Below are 19,282 nucleotides of genomic sequence, written 5' to 3'. Positions count from 1 at the left end.
AATGTAGTTCTTGTCTGTACACTTCCATCACTTAACAGTTTTATGGTGGCTCAGAAGACCTCACAGGCTCTGTCACTAGATTTGGGGCTTTTTTGCAGACCTTTTATTCTTGAGCTCTAATTTTTAGGTGCAATAATAGCCGGTGTAGAGAAGACACTTTGCATAATTCTTGATACTGTTAGTTTCTGATTGGGTCTTATTGACGTCACCAATTTTGTTCTCTGACAGTCCTGCTATTTAAGAACCAACCTGGAAGAACAAAGGGGCTTAGACAGGAGGTTAAATGATGGAAAACTGTAATTTAGCAGTGCAGTATTCAATATTAATGTATCAATATTAATATTAGTATCTTTTTTTTTTTTTTTAATCTTGAAATTAACCTTTTCATTTATATCCATGTGAAACTCTTTGCAAATTAATGTTTCATTGTACTGGGCTGTTTTATAGTCCTGTTTATGGCATTTTCTCCCTCTTTAAGTGTGGTGTGTGACCTACTTCAGAGTAACATTTGTGGGCTGAATGGGTGTCATGAGCCAGTTATTTTATACCAGTGTCTTTACACCAACTGAAGATTGCTATTAACTTGCCAGTCATCATCTGTGGTGGAGTTTTATAGCTGAGCAGCCTGAGTGTGTTGAGAGCTCTGGTGGAAGGGGAATGCTGCTCATCTCCCCAGTGCCTTCACCAAGGGACACTTGGAGTTGAGTCTATGTGGAGGCACATCCCCAAGTCATGGGGTGAGCCCTTCCACACAGCTGGTGCATGTAGCTGACTGTTGCAGGCAGCATTTGTTCTCAGGTCCCATCTCCTGGGCCAGGAATCCAGACAGTATCAGGACCTCCCATTCTGTCTTTGGACCAGGGAGTAGAGACTTTGTGGGGTGATAGCGGGATGGCGGGAGGAGTGTGCTCTCTGTGGGTGAGGGGCTGATTTAGAGCTCTGGTTGCAGGGATGCAGGGTGTGATGGTTTGGGAGGCTGAGGGGTGTTACGTTAGGGGTTTGGTTTGGAGAATCTGAAATGCAGCTGTAGGGTAGATTTCTGAAGCATGAGACTGGGATGGTTGCAGACAGAGAAACTGCTGGTACACATGTATGGTACAGAACAGAAAGTTCCTGAGGCCATCATAAATGCTTTTTAACCATTGACTCTTTGCAGACTAAAGAAGATCTACAAGGAACATCCATTTTTTACCAGAAGATTTCTGCATTTCTAGCCTGTACATGGCTTCCAGATGTTCTTTGGTGGAGAGCAGAACTGGCCAATCACTTCCAAAACCAGCTGTGTCCACTTCTTCCTGAAATTCCCTCTGTCCTGCTCAGTTGCATCACTGCTGTTAATCCTGATCCCCAGGTACTGTACAGAAATGCTTGGACTTCTGGTGATTTATTTTCTCATTAGGTCCAGTAAACATTGCTGTTCTTCCGGTGTTAACAGGTATTCCCATTTGCTTTAGCGAAGGATTTAAACAGTTTGAGAACAAATGCTTCTAAGCTGTGTAGATTTTCACTGAAGTGTATGAGATTACAAGGACGTAGCACCTCTTAAAATCAAGTGCTTAAAATCACTTGCCTGCCTAAAGACATCTGCAAGAACATTCACTTCATGCTGTCTATAAGTAGAATGTTAATTAACTTTTTCACTTCTGTCAGGTTAGCAAGTGCTCCATAACATTTCATTCACTTGAATGTTTATTATGAGAATTCATTGTACTTACTGGGCGATTTTATTCCTTGAGGGCAACCAGCATTGCTTTTAGGCCTTTAACAGCCTATCCTACCTTAGTGTAAATATTTAGGCCAGATTTTCAAAGAAGTACTAAATATGACCTGATTTCCATACCTTTTGAGGGAACATTCTATTTATTTCTTTCCCATGACATCACTAGCCTTTGGACAATCATGGTCTTTTCCCAATATGTCTAAATCAACAAAAACCTTGAGAGACAATTCCAGGGAATGGTGAAGACTGCAATTCTGGTTCACAACAAAGTTTAGTTCTGAAAATAATGTAGCATAAGAACTTTTCTGCAGTTTCAACCAGATTTGGGGATTACTATTACTCTGAGAGAATCAATGCCATGAAAGCTTAGGGGCTTAGCAGTGCACTTAGCAATTTGCCTAGAGGTTTATCCCACTTCTGTAGAGGAAAAGGAGGCTTAATGTTGTTGATTTGCTGTCACTGTAGCTTTCAAGTAGAAGCAAGTGCTATAAAGCAGTCTGACGTACTTGTAAAAGATAAATCTGCTGTACATTTTAAGGCATAAAATAAGGCATCATTTAAAATAGTCAGGGCTTTTATGCAAATCCCTTATTAGGGGAATTATAAATCATTACAAATTGAGCAGCAAGATAGCAGGCACTTTCTGCGAGTGGGTTTTTGCCTTGATGCAATAGGAAAACTGAAGTCAACTTAAAGACCACATTCTCTTCCTAAGTTCAAATGCACTGTGCCACCCAGGTTCCCGGGCCTGAATTACATGGAGACCACTATGTATCATGGCTTTTTGGTAGATATATCTTGCAGTTAAACAGAAAAGCTGGCTTCTCAAAGCAAGACTCAGTGAGCCAGACTCTCAGCAGGCAGCAGCTAACCCTGTTGTCTGCCCCGAAGCTTTACAAAGTGGCGCCAACTGAGAATGTTCCCAAATGTCATCAACATACAGCCAAAAAGTGCTGCATAGAAAATTCAATATCATATTCTTCTGTACAGGCCTGGTGATCTATGCTTGCTTTTTATATATTTATATTTATTTCGAGGTGGTATATAGGAAACTAAGTAGACCAAAGAACCTGCTACTACGTGTTGGAAAAGCATGCAGTGAATACCTATTTTTGCTCCAGGTAGCATACAATCTGAGACAAAAATCCAGACAGGCTCATGAAACAAATGTGTAGGAGTGGAGGGAGGAAGAACATCAGGTAAAATTTCTGTCTACTTGTGTACTGATTGGCTCTGTTTATGATTTTTATGAGCAATTGTTAGCAGTAATTGTAATAACCTTTTCTAACATTGTTTGCTGGTGCATGAGCCTGTGTCTTGTTTTCAGTCAGTTGGTCTAGTGTATTTTTAGTCTGTTCTGGACCCCAAACAGATGCTTTTCTCTTGCTATTTTTCTTTGAGGCTTTCTTATTAATGCTATGTATACAGCCTATTAACCTGCAGTAATTCACTTCAGTAATTCACTTCTGATATGAAGAGTAAACTCAGTGCAGTCATTAAAACCCCAGGTTAGGTTAGGAGTGATGTAATCCCTGTGGAAGTTATTAACGGCAATGTCTCTTGTCAGTGAAAAGAGGATTGCTTCATTTTAACGTAAAAAAGTACTTGTTCCTGTTAAGCCTTAAGATGCAAGCATTAACCTTAGGGATACAGACAACATACGTAGCCAGTGTTCATGCTTCTTTTCCTCTGCCTGTTTGCTCCATTAAGGCACATGAGATTTCTCTTGCGCTCTCTCAGTTGTTCTGGCCACTGGGACATTTGCCCAAAGAGTGCAACCCCTAACGGTCACAGTCTTTTTGGTCACCTTCTAGAGCATCTCCTTGAACTCTCAACCTATCCAGGTGCTGGCCACGGCAGAGGATTCAGAGCATGGCAGTGTTGGATGGAGGGATTGTGTCAGTGAGGTTTCAAGGAAGAAGGGGAATCTCCATCCCTAAATCAAGGTGAATGAGACTTTTTCTTTTAGTTCCAGAAAACCGATTTTGTTGCACCTCCTGGTGATCAGTCCCCTACTTCCTGCTGCTGTAGTTTCCCTGCTGACTCCCAGTGCAAGGGCTGTATTTTCTTTTTTGAGACAGTAGTACTGATTAAGGGCAGGCCTGCACAAAGTTCCCTCCTTGCTTTTCACTTAAGCAAAGCTCCATTTTTTTTTTATTTTTAGTTTTTTTAAATGCAGTTTTGTCTGGGCATAGATGAGAATTCCAGAACTGGGTTCAGGGAGTTAAATTTGCCCCAATGTTGTAACTTGATGCTGCCAAGAACTTCAAACAGCACAAACTGAACTAACAGGAAGTTTGTATGGGAGTGGACTCGCAGAAAGTACAGCAGTTCTTTAATGTGGCTTCAGAGTTCTGGGGTTTCCCTGCTAGAGAGTTGATGGTAACTGTGTTACCAGTGGAATCCTACGTGTACACACATTCACACAAGCTTTGAAAGTTGCAAACCTTTTTTTCAAATAATGAAATAACCATGTAGCAGAAGAGCTATGCATTGCTGATGAAATTAGAAATCCTTGTTTCATGCTATGGAAATGCAGGCCCAGATGCATCACTCGTTACTTTGTGCACTTAAGGCACCTAATTTAGGTATGTGCTTGCCCTAACTGTGTGTACAGTTTCTGAAGAGGGAGTGAGGGGTATTTCCAGAGGATCTTTCACATCTGTGTATCCATTTTAATACGGACTCAACAAGAAGACTGTGAGCTTTAGAGTTTGAATGCTGTGATATTATTTCATTGACAAGCATCATAGCCTTAGCCCCGCTGAGTGGCTTCAGCATCTTCCTCTGCCTTTTACCATAACTTCTTTTAATCTCAGTGCTAGTGACAGACTTGCTCAGGGAGATCTGCCTTTCACCCAACTCTCTTCAGGCCCTTGCCTGTGTGGGCATTGGCTTTGACACATCTCAGATTGTAATAACTGCTGGTGTGCTATCATTCAGTGCCCCACACTGCTGTCCATTATGCTGTTTTGATTTTGGGTTAGTGCCCCGTGTGTCCTCTCTTTTTCCTTTCATGCTGTGTGAGAAGAAGCAAACTAACAGCTTTGAGCAGTACCTAAGCCAGGCCATGTCATGTTTTGCGGGTGGAGAGTGCAGACTGAGCTGCCTGGAATGTGACAGCATTTGGCCTGCTGTTAGACCTGGTCCACGTGTTGCTGTAAGTTCTCAGATTTAGTGTATGACTCAGGGCTGCACTTTACTCCTCCAAAGCTTCTGCTGAGCCTGATGCCAAAGCTTGAAGGATTTGACTGTTGAGCAGCTGGAATTGGCATTAGAGAGGGATAAAACACCCAGAACAGCACCTCTGCATCTGCTTCCCCAAACCAGAGCCAGCAGGATGTTGCAGCTTGCAGCATGACAGGTGCCAGCTGCTGAGTCCAGCAGTTTAGTTTGAAATAGAGGGTAAAGCTGTAAAACAGGAGGTTCAAAAGGAGAGGTTCATCCTGCCCTTTGCTTTCCAAATCTCACTCAGATCTTGTCTTTATCTGAGTTGGTGCTAAGGGTCAGGTTTCATGTGTCTTGCATCTGAGTCTGCTGTGCAGCCTGGTAATGGTGTATCAACAGCTTTGGTGATAGCACATCATCTGGCTGGTGATTCCACATGGATATGTCTTGTCTATTGGTGAGGCATTTGTCCTGGGGAATCATCTATATGCATTTATAGAAATTAACACATAGCTGTAGACACGGAATAGCTGCGTGGCTGTATCTTCACGAGGCAGAAGGGAGAAGGTGACATCCTGGCCCTAGCTAGGTCCCAGTGGAGTTTATCATCGATTTTAGATGAGCCAGGAGTTCAGGCTGTCATTGGTATTTGTAACTAAAAAACCCTAAACTTTAAAAGGAGAAAGGACTACCATGATGTCTGCCAGAGCTCACACAAAGATGAAGGCATAGCTTGGGGAGGAATAAACTGTTATAGTTTTTGATTCTTCCCAAAATATGATAGCTCACATTTAAACTGTGGCCATTGCTAATTATTCCAGAAAAGAGCAGCTTAAAAGAACTATCGAGCTAATGTACTTAGTCATTAGTATTGTGCATGATGGGCAGAAAGGGTGGAGGTTACTGTCTCATCCTTTCTCTTCTGTATTTTAAGATATCCTGTTCTCTATCCAGAAGGAGGGCAAGGGAAAGTGAGACGCATCTTCAAACTGCCTGAAATACAGTCATCAGAACTGCACATATTCAGTGGCAAAGCTCTTAATTAGCCCTCTCTATTCTCAGCCTTTTTGCTGCCTGGGATCTTGCTACTGTGCTGCCACCTTTCCTGTACTAAATTCTGTAGCCATGTGAAGTGAGCATGCACAATGAGGAGGGAAGATGTGCAGGAAACATTCAAATTTGTGTTCATCTGGATTCCATAAGGAATACTACACTAAACCATTGGGATTCATGACAGTGGGGAGAAGAGAGAGTCTGAATATAATGCTACCTAATTCAGGGGCACATTTAGTGAATCACATCAGACACGAGCCTTGCCTGTGTGTTAGCATCAAGGCCTTTGCTAGATTGAGAATAGTGCTTCCTCTGCAGCCACTGATGTGGTTAGCAGAGCTGAAAGGGAGAGGTTTTGTACCTGTAGAATTTACAATTCATCTCTGGAGGTAGTGGAGGATGCAGCATCTTTCTCCAAGGGCTTTGGGTATTGTCTCATAGTGATAGTGGTTGAGCAGATCTTTGCATTGGAAAGTCCCTTGCATGTGAGGAGATAAGATTGTGGCGTACACGGAAATTCTTCCTGCAGTTTCTGTTTTCCTGCTGTGGCTGGAAAGCAGTCTAGAAGACTCACTGCAACTTAAAAGACTCTCTTAGATCATCTGACAGCAAAACCTATTTCTTTGTTGTCAGAAATGAGAACAGAGCACTCTGTAAGCAAGAAGAAGAGAATTTGGATTTGGTCATATTTCTGTATGGCAGTTAAAGATTCATGGGTTTGTTGCATGCTGCTCCAGTCTTCTCTAAAATGTGCTTATTCTTGTTTCTGTTCAGTGTTTTACAACACATTTTTGTTCTGCTGTGAATTTCTTTCCCATAACTGTCTGGCTCCATCTCAGTAATATTTTCTGAAACAAAGCAGTAGCTCTGGGTTTCTTTCTAACACTTTTTATAAAAATGGTGCACTTTCAATCCTAGCTATGGTACAAACTGGTCTTTTCCAGTGTCTTAAGGTAGCAGAAATCAGAATTGATCTCCCAAAACAAATAAGAAAAAGGATAATTGGCAAAAAGGAATAACTACAACTAGGAGGTTATGGACATGCCCTCCCTTCCTGCCCTTTCTGGTCATGACAATATGGATGGAGAGGACATCAGTGCGGTAAGAACCCCTGCTTTCTTGCAACAGGGGCTGGAGAGACACAGTCATGGAAATGGCTATGGTTAAATGATTCTGGGTTTTGCAGCCTGTCAAAGTATCCCTGGGGCTGCTGTAGCTGCTGTTGGGGTACCTTTCCTCCCTGGTATAATGCCTTTACCAAGACATGTGAGATTATTGCAGTGCTCTGAGTCTGCAGACCCTTAGAGCAGAAGAATTTTTGAGTACGTATGGAAGGCTGGAACTGCCTCTTCACCATTCTGTGCAGTGCACAGGGAGGGAGTCTCCTCCCTGCCAAGAGACAGGTCAACGTTCAGAGATAATGCATCAGCCAGCCTGGGAGGTGCTTTCTGAACTACTGTGTTTGCACAGAAGCTTTACAGCTACTTTAATGTTGTCGGAGGCATAAGAAAAGAACCAGCCCTGAGGTGAAACCAATACAATTCTCACGCCTACCCTTTCTCTTGCTGTGGAACATTAAAAGTAGAACCAAAGTAGCATAAAGATAATGTCAAAATCACCAAAATTATTTCAATGAGAGTGGGGTCATGCAACTGCCAGCAGAGGGTCACACTGCATTATATGTCAAACAGGGCTCATCTCAACGTTATAACAACTGACTGGATGCACTTCTCTCCTACGTGAATGGGAAAGTTGCTTCCGTCCTGTTTTTCCTGTGCATTGTACAGGCAGGCTGTGTCAGATCTCCTCCACTGGCACATTTTAGCTGGACTGGACAAAGCAGGAGCTTAGTGCAGCCATCTATGTGCATTTTCTAACCAATGAGGAGAAGGATTTTCTAGGACAACTAAGACTTTTCAAGCTTCATTTTCTGTTGCTTCGTGAAGTCACATTCAGATTGGCTGCTAGAAAACAGAACCTGACAGATCAGGGTAAGAATTTCCCACAGGCCTTGATTCTTTAAAAAGTGTGGCTGGATCTGTGCTCTGGTGGGGAGGGAGGCCGACTGTGTGGCAGCGTGCCTGGGATTGCACCTGATCCACAGCTCACACCATGCTGCTTCCTAAAGGTCAGCTTTGTACCTTGGCTTTCCTGGCATGTGTCCTCTGTATGTTAACTAGGGCTGGATGACGATAATGGAGGTTTCTGTGGAAACGGAGGCTGGAGTTGATTTGACCACACTTGTCCCTTCTCTTTTCCTTCTTCTTGAAAGCTCGTAGTCTCAAGGTTTGTTCAAGGACCATCCTGAACCCCAGAAGACTGAGGTCTTCCTGCATTCCCCTTTATGTAGGGCTTGTCTGCACTTACTGCATTGTTCCAGTGTTGCATGCTGGAGCTGGCATCAAACATTGGAAACAGAGAAGATCATCTGTTTCCTTAAATAAACAATTTCTTGCTTTTCCTCTGGTGATATTTTCTACAGCAACCAGGTGTGGTGAAACATGAATTGCAGGACAAAAGGGACAAATCCATTGAGAGATGTCAAAGCTCTTGGTTTGGTGTAGTTCTGTTGACTGAGACCAGGTAAAAAGTGAAATCCCTAGTTGTGCTTTTAGGCAAATATCTCATGAAGCACAAGAAGCAGGGGGTGGAGAAAACAAAACGTTGCTGAAGCAGAAAGGCAGATGTCAGATGGGGTTTAGTATTATTCAAATTAGTTTCATTTTCTGTTTGTTGTTTGTAAACACTTATAGAATGATATGAGGTGCCTATCATTTGCCAAGCAGTGCAAAAAAAACCCCAAACAAACCAAACCTCAGGTGATTACGCAATTAAACAGTATTATATGGACCTCATAATCCAGAATGGATGCTTCTTCAGTGCAGTTAGTCCATTCTCTATCCATAACAAAAGTCCTGATGACACTATGCTGAGATTTAATTATTTTTTTTCTTTTTTTGAAAAGGTCTGTCCACACGAGATGAGGACAGGTTAATGACTGCTGTAAATCAGAGTCTTTAAAAATAGTGAAGCTACTCTGAGATACACCACCTGATCCAATGTCTCAAAACTGAGAATTTTTTTTTTCCACTCTTGGAATGAATCCTGCCCACTATGAACTCTGCCTAAACACATCTGTATTTCTGGAATGTTCAATATTGGCATAGCCGTGAACATCACTTCTTCCCAAACCACAACTTGATAAACATGACTTTCAAAAGCTGCATTTGTTCCTGGAGTATGGCCTTGCTTACTGAGCATGCAGTCATAGCAAATTCTTGTGACTGACACATCCTTAAACTTGCACTTGTACAAGTTGCTTGCTTGGCTGCCCAGAAAATGTATGAGAAACAAACTGAGGTGCTGAGGTTGGGAAATGCTGCACTTCTGTAAAGCTGTGACCTAGATGCCAGAGTCTTTTTGCCTATCCATGAGTACGTGGCACAATAAGACTTGCAGATATGTGTCACTTGTGGTGACGTGAGCACAAGAGAAATGTCCTATTTCGGTCACAAGCATGTAGAAGTTCATGCCATTTTTCCCTACCCTTCCATTTGATTAGTTAATTAGAGTGTTCCTTTCACAAAGCTCTTTTCTGCTGGATGCTCAGCACAACGTGGAGAATCAGGGTCTTGAGCTGCTCAGCCTGATTGTGTAGTGCCTTTTGCATGCAACTCCTGTCCATGGGTACTTTGCAGGTTGGAGGGTTGCTGGGTTTGACTCTGGGAATGCTGGGTCTCTCAGGAAGCAGTTGCAGGTTCATATTCTTGGGATATCACTTCATCTGAACTAGTGGTACGATTGTGAGAAAGCAAATGACAGACTAACAACACTGGAATAATGGGTTTAATCCATGAATGTGCATCTTTATGTGCTCTTTAGCCATAAAATACTATTTTTTTCCTAGCCCTTTGTTTTGAGGCATCAAGATAAAACAGGTAAGAGGTGTCCTTTGTGCATTCCAGGCAGTGGAGAAGGTGTTTGTGATGCCAAATGGATTTTACTGGCAGACAGTTGAAACTGATGAAGAATACTTCCCTCATAGCAGTGACATCGAGGCTTGCAGAGATACAGACACTGAGGTAAAAAAAACCCAACCACTCCTTTCTGACTTGTGGGATGATGTGGGAAGCTGAGAGACTATTAAGTGACCTGGAATATTTCAGTCTTGAGGTTTTGTATAAATACTGATCTTGAAGCATTTCTCACTCAGACCTTAATACATCAGGTGAGTATTTTGTGTCATCAGTATCAATGTGCTGATTGCTCTGAGCCAAAGAATATTAAGCTATGAAATGTGTAGGTTGAAGAAATTCCTACCAACCAGATGCAAATCAGTAAAGTAGACAAAATTTTGATAACCCAAAACCACTTGACTGCAAGCCAATATACAACATAATTTTTTTAAAAACTTGCATTCAGAAATATTAAAAAAAATGCCTGAAGCTTCTGGTACTATTTGCCTGACCTAGAGTAACTGTGTATGTGTTGTATGAACAAGTCGGAAGTAATTCTACTTATTTTACCCCAGAAGAAGAGAAAGTTAAGGTAACTTCAATTAGCTGATATTTACTTCTGTTTAGAAGTGCATACCAAAATGTACTGGATCTCTACCCATGTATCATAACTTGTTAGCATTGGTAACTCACTTTTCTTAGCTCTTGTGCAACACAAAACAGCATGTTTGATCTGACAGAGTTCAGTTCCCTGTTAGCACTGGTTCAGGGAGATGCAGATATATGAAGCTCTTCCTGAGCATGCAGCAAGCCTGATTGATTGCTGAGAGTGTACCAGGCTTGTCCTGGAATATGCCTGCAGTCCACAATTAGGAACTGAAGATACCTGGCACTTGGTACAGCTGGGAAATGCCTCATGTCTTTGTTACAGTTCCTCGACTTGCCTTGGCAGTGCTGTTAGTGGGTCCGTACAGACTCTCACAGCAAGGACAGGATATGCTGGCAGGGAAGGCGAGCCAGGAGCTGAGACTGACAGCTGGGCAGGCAGAGCCAGTGGCCTTGCAGGCAGCGTGCAGTCCCGTGTCACCCGAGCAAGAAGCGCAGGGCAGGTGCAGCAGCAATAACCATGGTCAGCCAAGAGTCCGTGGTGACAAGGCCGAGCCAGAAAGTCAGCTGGATAATGGCCGGATTAGTGACACATAGACTGGGCCAAGGCGAACCTGCAACAAAGCTCAGACAGGGGGCAAGGCCAAGTGCATGGCTTCAAAGCAAAGGGGAGACGGGCGGTTACGGCGGGGTCTCAGTGCGGGACAGCTGCAGGATCAAAGCTGGCCCTGGGCCCACCCAGCCAAGCCCCAGGGACACTCGTGGCAGCTACAGAAAAATACTTCTTCACTGGCTGCTGTGAATAGTGGGTTAATAACAGGAGAACTTCAGCTAGATGAACATAAAGAAATAGAGCTTTTATTCCTAATTAGACCACTTTTTTATGATTTGAGTAAATTTATAGCTTCATTTATCATGATGGAATAAGCCTCATAATGTGTTTATGGGGGAGTAGCATTTCATTTAAAGTGTCCAATAGTGATGAATTCATTTGGCGTTCACTGCAGCCATAAACTTGCTGCTGGGGATAGCGTTGTGTTGCTTTACATCCAGGAGAACCGTGCACAAATTTGAGGCCAGTACAATCACATTTGTCTGATCTACAGCTAGACAATTTATTACCCACAGCACCACACAACTTCCTGTCATAAAGTGCCTGCTTTTTTCAACAATATGTTTCTTCTAATGGGAAAGTAATAATAATTTGTTTCCCTTTTGGGTATAGACATTCAGTATGTGTTGGTATGTGTCTTCCTATATGCCAGGGTGGGCTGAATTGGATTAGTCTGGTAAAGAAGGTTTCAAAAAGTAAATGTGGGACAGTACCAGTGATGTGTCTGCCTTTTGGTATTTTTTTAATGTGATTTTTGGCACTTTTGTAGGTATAAAGGAACAACCAGTTGGCCTATTATTATTTAACTCACTTTCTGTAGTATACAAAGTTAAGCAGCAGGAATGAAATGCTTCAGTCTCTGCCCAAGAGAACTTGCAGTTTTTTATTAGTAGGTTTACGTGAAAAAAGGCACAGTTATATCTGCAGAAATTGATTCAATCTTAATTATCATAGATAGTTATGATTTAATCTGAAGCTAAGATCCTACTGTGCTGAACTGCACATAAAATAAAAGAAAGCTCTTAGAATGTAGGTAAAGCATGGGAATGAAAGGTGAGCAGGAGAGATACAGTTGTGTGGTCATTGAGGGCTTGGAAGCTTTTGGCTCATTTCTCCGATGTGCTCTTGCTCTTCAGGTTACCATGGCATTGCTGTTTGAAACTCTCTTCCAAAGTCCCCTGGCTACCCATCATATGCTGCAGCTGGTACTCAGTTTTGGTCTGGATATCTGTGGACTCCGCCTGCTCTATCCTCAGCAGGACGTGCTGCTCTCCAGCTCAGGTGAGGTCTAGTTTTCCTTCAGAGATTCCATCACATGGTGATACTGAGGGGAAGGCAAAGATCAGTAAATGTGCCAAGGTGAACATTGTTGTGGTGCTGCGTGCACAGGGGAGAGGGTATCAGATTTACATGAGTGTTGCTTTATCAGTTCCTGTATCTTTCCCTAAAGAAATGATAAAAGATCTTGGGCTATTTCTTTCCTTCTGTTTGCAGTGTTGAATACCCATGAGTTGAATTTTAACCCTTGCTATATTTTTGTGTCTCAAACCACTTCAGTTGTCGTTCCTTTGCAGTAGTCTTTCCCAGATTGCAGTGCTCTAAGCTCCAGGGTTAAACTTGTGTAAGTTAAACATACTAAATTAGTTCCCACTGATCTTCCTGAGGGTTTTAGCTGCAGAAAATCCACCCTCCCCCTTCCACAATTTCTCCCATCCCATTGCTTATGGAGCTTTAGAGGCATGGGCAAAAGTACTGATCTAGCCATCCTGTAATGTCACTATCAGAAGATGATCTGAGATGGGAGATCAAGAAGATAAGGTAAACAGGAATTATATGGATCTCTGAACTTAAATCACTAAGTCTTTAACATTAAGCACCAATATTTTTAAATATTGGCAAGACTTAAGTCTTTTTTTCCATTTATGAAATAGAAATAATGATGCCTGTCTTAAAGTGTTTATGGAATATTATTAGTTGCTAATGCAATATAACTGTAGAGCAGCAGGCATTACATTAGCTGCAAAGTACAGAGATGGTGTCTGTAGTATAGCATGGCTTGTACTTTCTCTTAAGCCAAGAAGTTCTCCTGGAAGGTTTGTATCTGACACCATCACAAATGCAGGCAACCCATTTCTCTTGGGGAAAGGCATAGGCAGGCTGAGAGTGAGAGAAATGGGTTTCCTTTTCCTCAGGCAAAAGGTGAGTGAAGACCAGCTTAATCAGAGAAAAATTCTCCTGTCTCCCTCGCCCCTTTTTTTACATTTGAAAACAATAGGAGCAGACCGCCTTAGAAATGGGACTGCAGTTGTCTCAGTGCTGTGCATGTAGTACATTCATACTGATAGCTGGAGAAATGAAGAAGGAATCCAGAAATGAATAAGAAAACCATAAAATCACCAGTCATTAGGAGATGACAGGCAGCAGATCTGCTTCAATGCTCTGTGCCATGGACCATTATTTAGGAATGTTTCATATGAAGAGACAATTCATTTGAGCTGAGAACTGCTATGCGAGTTTGTAAATTAGATTTTTACCCTTAGCTTGAAAACTTTAAAATGATTATTTTAAATATTTATAGCCAGTTTCTCCATTATCTACCTGCTCTGGAGACTTATGTTCTGGCTTCTGATTCTTATGCAACAAATGATGAGATTGAATATGTTTTTAAACCTCAGGGAAGGAAATGACACACCTTGTTTCTTTTCTAACATCTGCAGTAAGAAATGCAGAGGAGCCAAATTTACCCTTTTTCTGGGGTTACTTACCGGCCTCCAACTATGCTGACAGTTGACAGGGAGAAAGGTTTGCCAGAGACGTAGGGAAGTGTTGTTGCGGGAAATAAGGGAAGCCACAGTTCAAGTCCTGGCAGGGAAATAAAGGTGGCTAATCAAATGTTTGCATGGATATGTCATCTTACAATGTAGGATAAAATCTGTATTTGATGGAAAGGGAAATCATCCATAAAAGAAATCCACAGGTTTCCAGTTTGTGATCCCCTTCCCAGTTTTCCTATATCTGATGGAAAATTACAGAAAACGTCCCTCTCTTCAAGCCCATGTTCTTGTCCTGTCTCCCCTTTGATACCCCAGCCTTCCTTGTGGGCATGAACAACATACTGCACAAGTTAAGCTGCTGACTTCTAGTGTATCAGTAGTAACTAACCCTGTACGTGCTCCTTTTCACAGCAAATATGCAGCAAACTCCTCCTCTTTCTTTAACAGATTACCTTGAATAATTTCAGATTTACCGTTGGGTAAAAACATGCAGCTGGTTGCCAGCATATTACCCACAGGACAGGTAACCAGTAGGTTATTTTGTTGAAGTCTGGCTGTGACAGATCTGAAAACAGCACTTGAGTGGAATGAACGACCTTGAGGTGAGTTGTGCCATGTTTTACTCACACATGTGTTTGTCTTTCACAGAAAAGCTGCCTTCTTCCTATACTTCAAAGACTGGCAGGGCGCCACCAGTGCTGGCGTTAAGCCTGAGGGGGCCTAAAGCACGTAGCACCTTGCAGAATATCTTTGGGCCATCTGACCCGCAGCTGGCGAGTGTGACGGACTGTGGTTCCATCAATGCCATCTATTGCCGGACCCAAGCGGAGCCTCTTGCCTACCTGCCCCAGCGGGACAGCCGGGTGCAGCGGGAGCTGTGCCTCTGGTTTGCAGGGAGGGCTGCTGGGGCAGCACCATGTGCTGGTGTCCTGGATCCGGCTTCCCGATGCGATGGAGCAAGGTAATGGCTCTGGATAAACTAGGGTTTTTCTCACAGGCAAAGTGTGACAGGGAGGCTGGGCAGGCACACAGCTAGCCTGCTTTGTCTTTACATATCAGTGTTCTGCTAAAGGTCTCGGTGAACAAGAGCACAGGATGGGAGCAATCTGTCCACTTTTTATATTTCCAAACCAGTTACTAGAGCCTGCAGAAATCCCTCTCTCACAGGACTATCTTCTCTGCAGCACGTAATAGATGTGTCAAGGTATCAGGTGTGGGACTCTTGCAGTTGCTTCCCATCCCTTGTTCCCTGGTAACTAGGCCTGTAATTCATATGTGTGCAGTGCCTGCTCTGGGTCTCTCTGTGCCCAGATACAGCTGATCAGCCTGACTCAAGACCTCCTTCAGCTGGGCCTGATGCTGGAGAAGGGCTGCAAGGCCATGGTCCACTGAGGAGATCTTTGCTAGAAAGCCTGGTCTAGCTTTGCCCTGTGTCCCTTCTGAATCAACTAATTAGAGATAGGAGGCTTCAGATGGAGGAGGGTTTTTTTGAAGATTATGACAGAAGTGTGTGAAAATGAAGGGTGGCTTATAAACTTTTAATTCTAGCAACCAGCATGAGAAATGCAATTTAGAAACTAATGGCATAGCAATAGGGTGCCAAAAAGTGCTGGGAAGAAGTGAGGTTCAGGAGCCTGTAATCTCACTCTCAGATGGGTCTGGCTATGGCTGCAGAGGGAACTGGGCTTTGAAGCTATTGGCTTTTCTCAGCAGAGCAAGTGTGCATGAGGGAAAGGGGTGAGGGATGGGGAGCAAAGCCTTGGCAGCTCTGTGGAAGCCAGCACTGAGCAGTCCTTGCATGCTGTCTGCACCTGCAGAGAGGCAGAGGGAAGGCTGGATCAGTAGCCTGGACTCTCTTGCACTCCTTCCCTGCACTTCTTCCCAAACCTCTCGGCAGTTTTTCCATGATGAAGATGATCTACAGCACAAAACAATCACTTCGCTTCCTGACAATCTTGCAATCTCCTAGGCAGAGGCTCAAACCTAGGGATGTGTGTGTAAATGAAAGGTTCTGCTGCACTTAGAGGTCCCTTTCCTTCAGAGGATCAGAGCAGGCTGACCTGCAAAGGGAAGAAAAGAGGAACTTGTCTTTTTTCGGCTGCTGAAAGTCACCCATGCGGTTGTTTCAAGCATAGGTAGATCTGTGACTTGAAGCATTTGTTTTACAGTGCTTTATCAAAAGATTTGGCTTAGGCCTTCAAGGAATTTCCACCAACCAAGAGAATGTCAAACTACAGATCTCTCCCTGGCTGTCATGCTTGTCACACAGGCCTGTGCAATCACATAGGGTGCCAGCCTCTACACAGGGAGTTTCAAGCCCTGCCATCTCTCTTTAATATTGCTGAACTGAATAAATGGTGCTGTGGTGAAACTCCCCTGCAGAAAGCTCAGACAAGGCCCTCCACCTGCAAGTTTTGGGCAAGTTTTTAAAGACCTTTTCTGATGCTGGGTGCAGTGTGGCACACTGTGTCAGTGGCAGCAGACTAGAGGTGAGGTTCTGTTGGTGTTTCTGCAGAGTGGCAAAGTGCACCCTTGTAGAATTAATCTGATGCACGTGGAGGGACTGTGTATCAGAGTTTTGTTCTGCTTGGCCATTAACATAATTTTCACTCTTAAAATTTGGAAAAAAAAAATGATAGAGTTTCATTCTCTTTATTTATTTGTTTGTTTTCCTCAGGGATGCTTTTTTCGTCTTACAAAGATGATTAATTCTGCTCCTTTGGTATAACTTAGCCAGTCCAGAGTGGTGCTACATTCTAAATAATGCACTTGTCTTTCTCCTAATGCTGGTAATTTGGTCCACTGGGAGGCAAGAATACAAACTGCAACTCAGATTGCAGTTTTCAGATTATACTTGCAAATGCCGTTGTCTCCTGGGAGTGAACAAGCAGGATATATTCCAGTCAACCCCGTGGTGGCAGGGGATGAGGCAGGCAGGTTTGCCTGAGCAGCCTGCACTTCACAGACCTCACCAAACTGTTCCACAGACCACAGTTTGCATTTTCGTCAGTCCCTGGCTTTCAGAACCATACCTTATGTTCACTGTGCTGTGATTTGGTCCTTTTGGGTATGCGGGAATGTTGTAGAGGTTTCACTGCCATGAACATCTTTGCCAGACTTGATTGTGCTTGTTGCCCAATGTGAACCTTTAAAACTGGTTAAACTCTGGCTAAAGAACCAAAAGTGAATAGCAACTATGATATATTTGTGGGCAGGAAAAGCTCTAGTAATACAGCCTAACATATTTCTTGATTCTCAGATTTCCTTGCCAAGCTGGCTACTTTGCATTAGCTGTTTTTAATTTAACATGGAGAGTCTTGTAGGGAATAATATAAAAAGATGTTCAGTCAGAGACCTTGATGCAGCTCACATCGCAGACAATGTATCAAAATGGCTTTTCCAGTAAAGCAGTTTTACTAGAGAAGTTTGTGTGGCCCTGGGTTTGTTGCGGGAAGTAGGTTTCAGTCAGAACTTGGCATAACAGCTTTTAATATTTTTTATTTTTCTTTAGCTCTCAGAGTCCTTCGTCAACTAGGGCAGAAGCAGATGAAGAAAAGGTTGATCTCCAGGGCATGGTGCTGTCTCACCCTCCAGCGATGCTTGTCTCAACCACCAAAGGTCAGTGTGAGGGAATGAACCTTGAAGTCTCATGGTTATCCTTCAGTGACAATTTTCTTACTCCAGCCCATCCGTTTCAGGCAATTCTGTCTGACTGGATTGCTCAGTGCTGTGACCTGGGCAGCTCCAGAGCCAGGAATTAATTTCTAGTGAAACACTGTTGCCTAAAATGAAGTGGGTCATGAAATGGTCATGTGGAGACCTAAAAGTGTCCTTAACCTGCACGTTTATCTGTTTGGAGATAGTCTACCACTACTGGTGAAGAGTTGAATATAATAATAATGCGTATGAAATGGTTAAGACTTCAGGACAGGAGTGACCACGCAGTCAGAAAATAAAGCACTTCATGGGGCTAATATTAACTGGATAGCACCTGGCTCTGCCCAGATCCCTCTTTTCCCTTTGTAGGTGTAGTCTTCCAGCTTCTAAATTCATGCCTAGCTAGCAGCTAACTTACTGTGTCCCAGGGAAACCAGCCAAGGCATGCAGGCCTTGTAGCCATCTGAGAAGGATCTGTGTGCTACAGGGGTGTCTGCTGTAGCAGGCTAATGTGCTGACAATCTTCTGCAGTGAGGCTGGACACAGCAGATCTCGGGCACAAGTGATTTTTAGACAATGCTATTAAAGCATTGATATCCAGTTCCTACTCCCACAATTGAAGGTAGTTTCACAGGAAAAAAAAAACCTGAGGGGTGTGGAAGCTCAGCAGCTGTCAGGGAGATGGCAGAAGGAAAGCAGGATTGTACTGACATAGAAAGAAGGCACAGAAAATTATATTGCCAAAGGAAAGAATGTATGAGAAAAGAATGAAAGCATAAGCCAAAAAGATGAAAGGAGTGTAAAGTGACAGAAAGAAAATGGAGAAGGTAGAAAGACAAGTCTCACCTTTGAGATACTCTTTCATATAACTGGGCATGTTAACCCAGGTAGCTTGGCAGACAGCCGTTGGCTCTGTGTTATTTCGGACTGGTATTGATGGCAGCTGGTTGCTGCTGATGGAATGAGTCACACTTACTGCCTCCCCTTCCTTTTATGGCCATTAATGATTCACATTGGATGTGGGCTGCTGAGTTACACCACACCACGTTCCATCTGTATTTGGGCTCAGGAAGTCACTTTCAAGCTTTGCTCCTCAGATAGATAACTGTATCATGACTTTCAGAAGAGAAGCTGAAAATCTGCTCGGGGAGCAGATATCCTGTGGGGTTTTAAGGAAAGGAAACGTTCACTGACTCCTTCTCTCAGGTCTCCAGCAGGTTCTCTTGGAGACAGAGCATGCAGAACAAATACACTGCAGCTCCCACCAGGTATATCTGCCTCTTCAGTAATGAAAGCTTTGCTGACCCTAGCAGGTATTCTTGTTGATTTGGGATATGTGTATGGGAATTTTTTTTTTTAAGTGTTATCGACTAGAGAGGAACCAAAATCTTACCACCTGCAACCCTAAATTTTGACAGTTCATATATAATAAATGTGTCATTAATGTCAGTCTGGCTCAAAGCTTGCAAAATTAAAGCTGTAAAGCCAACTAGAAATTTTAGGCAAAGACACACTCTGCCTGTCCCATCCTTAATAATAAACACAAGCTTTCCCTTGTTCTGTTGCCGTTGCTTTGAACTGCCAGGCTGAGCCTTGATCACATTCTTGAGGGGACAGATATCCATATCACAGTCTAGAACTGAAAGAAACTTTCACTGCTGCTAGTCCTACCCCAAAAAAACAAGTGTAACTGGGACACAGAGACTAAAATACTCCAACCTCATTATATCATTTG

General features: G+C 43.1%; 1 protein-coding gene across 1 annotated transcript in view; it reads left to right on the top strand.

Moving 5' to 3' along the window:
- Window positions 1–19,282, top strand: part of DNAAF8 (dynein axonemal assembly factor 8) — an 88,846-nt gene that overhangs the window by 35,922 nt on the left and 33,642 nt on the right. Inside the window, exons 13-17 of the mRNA XM_065645053.1 lie at window positions 1,157–1,351; window positions 9,907–10,023; window positions 12,253–12,397; window positions 14,539–14,851; window positions 17,402–17,508. Coding sequence (XP_065501125.1) covers window positions 1,157–1,351; window positions 9,907–10,023; window positions 12,253–12,397; window positions 14,539–14,851; window positions 17,402–17,508 — 877 coding nt within the window. The remainder of the gene's footprint in view (window positions 1–1,156; window positions 1,352–9,906; window positions 10,024–12,252; window positions 12,398–14,538; window positions 14,852–17,401; window positions 17,509–19,282) is intronic.

This window comes from Caloenas nicobarica, chromosome 14 (assembly GCF_036013445.1).
Source record: "Caloenas nicobarica isolate bCalNic1 chromosome 14, bCalNic1.hap1, whole genome shotgun sequence".
Classification (NCBI taxonomy): domain Eukaryota; kingdom Metazoa; phylum Chordata; class Aves; order Columbiformes; family Columbidae; genus Caloenas; species Caloenas nicobarica.
The sequence above is the reverse complement of the archived record's forward strand: the minus strand, read 5'-3'. Positions and strand labels throughout refer to the sequence as shown.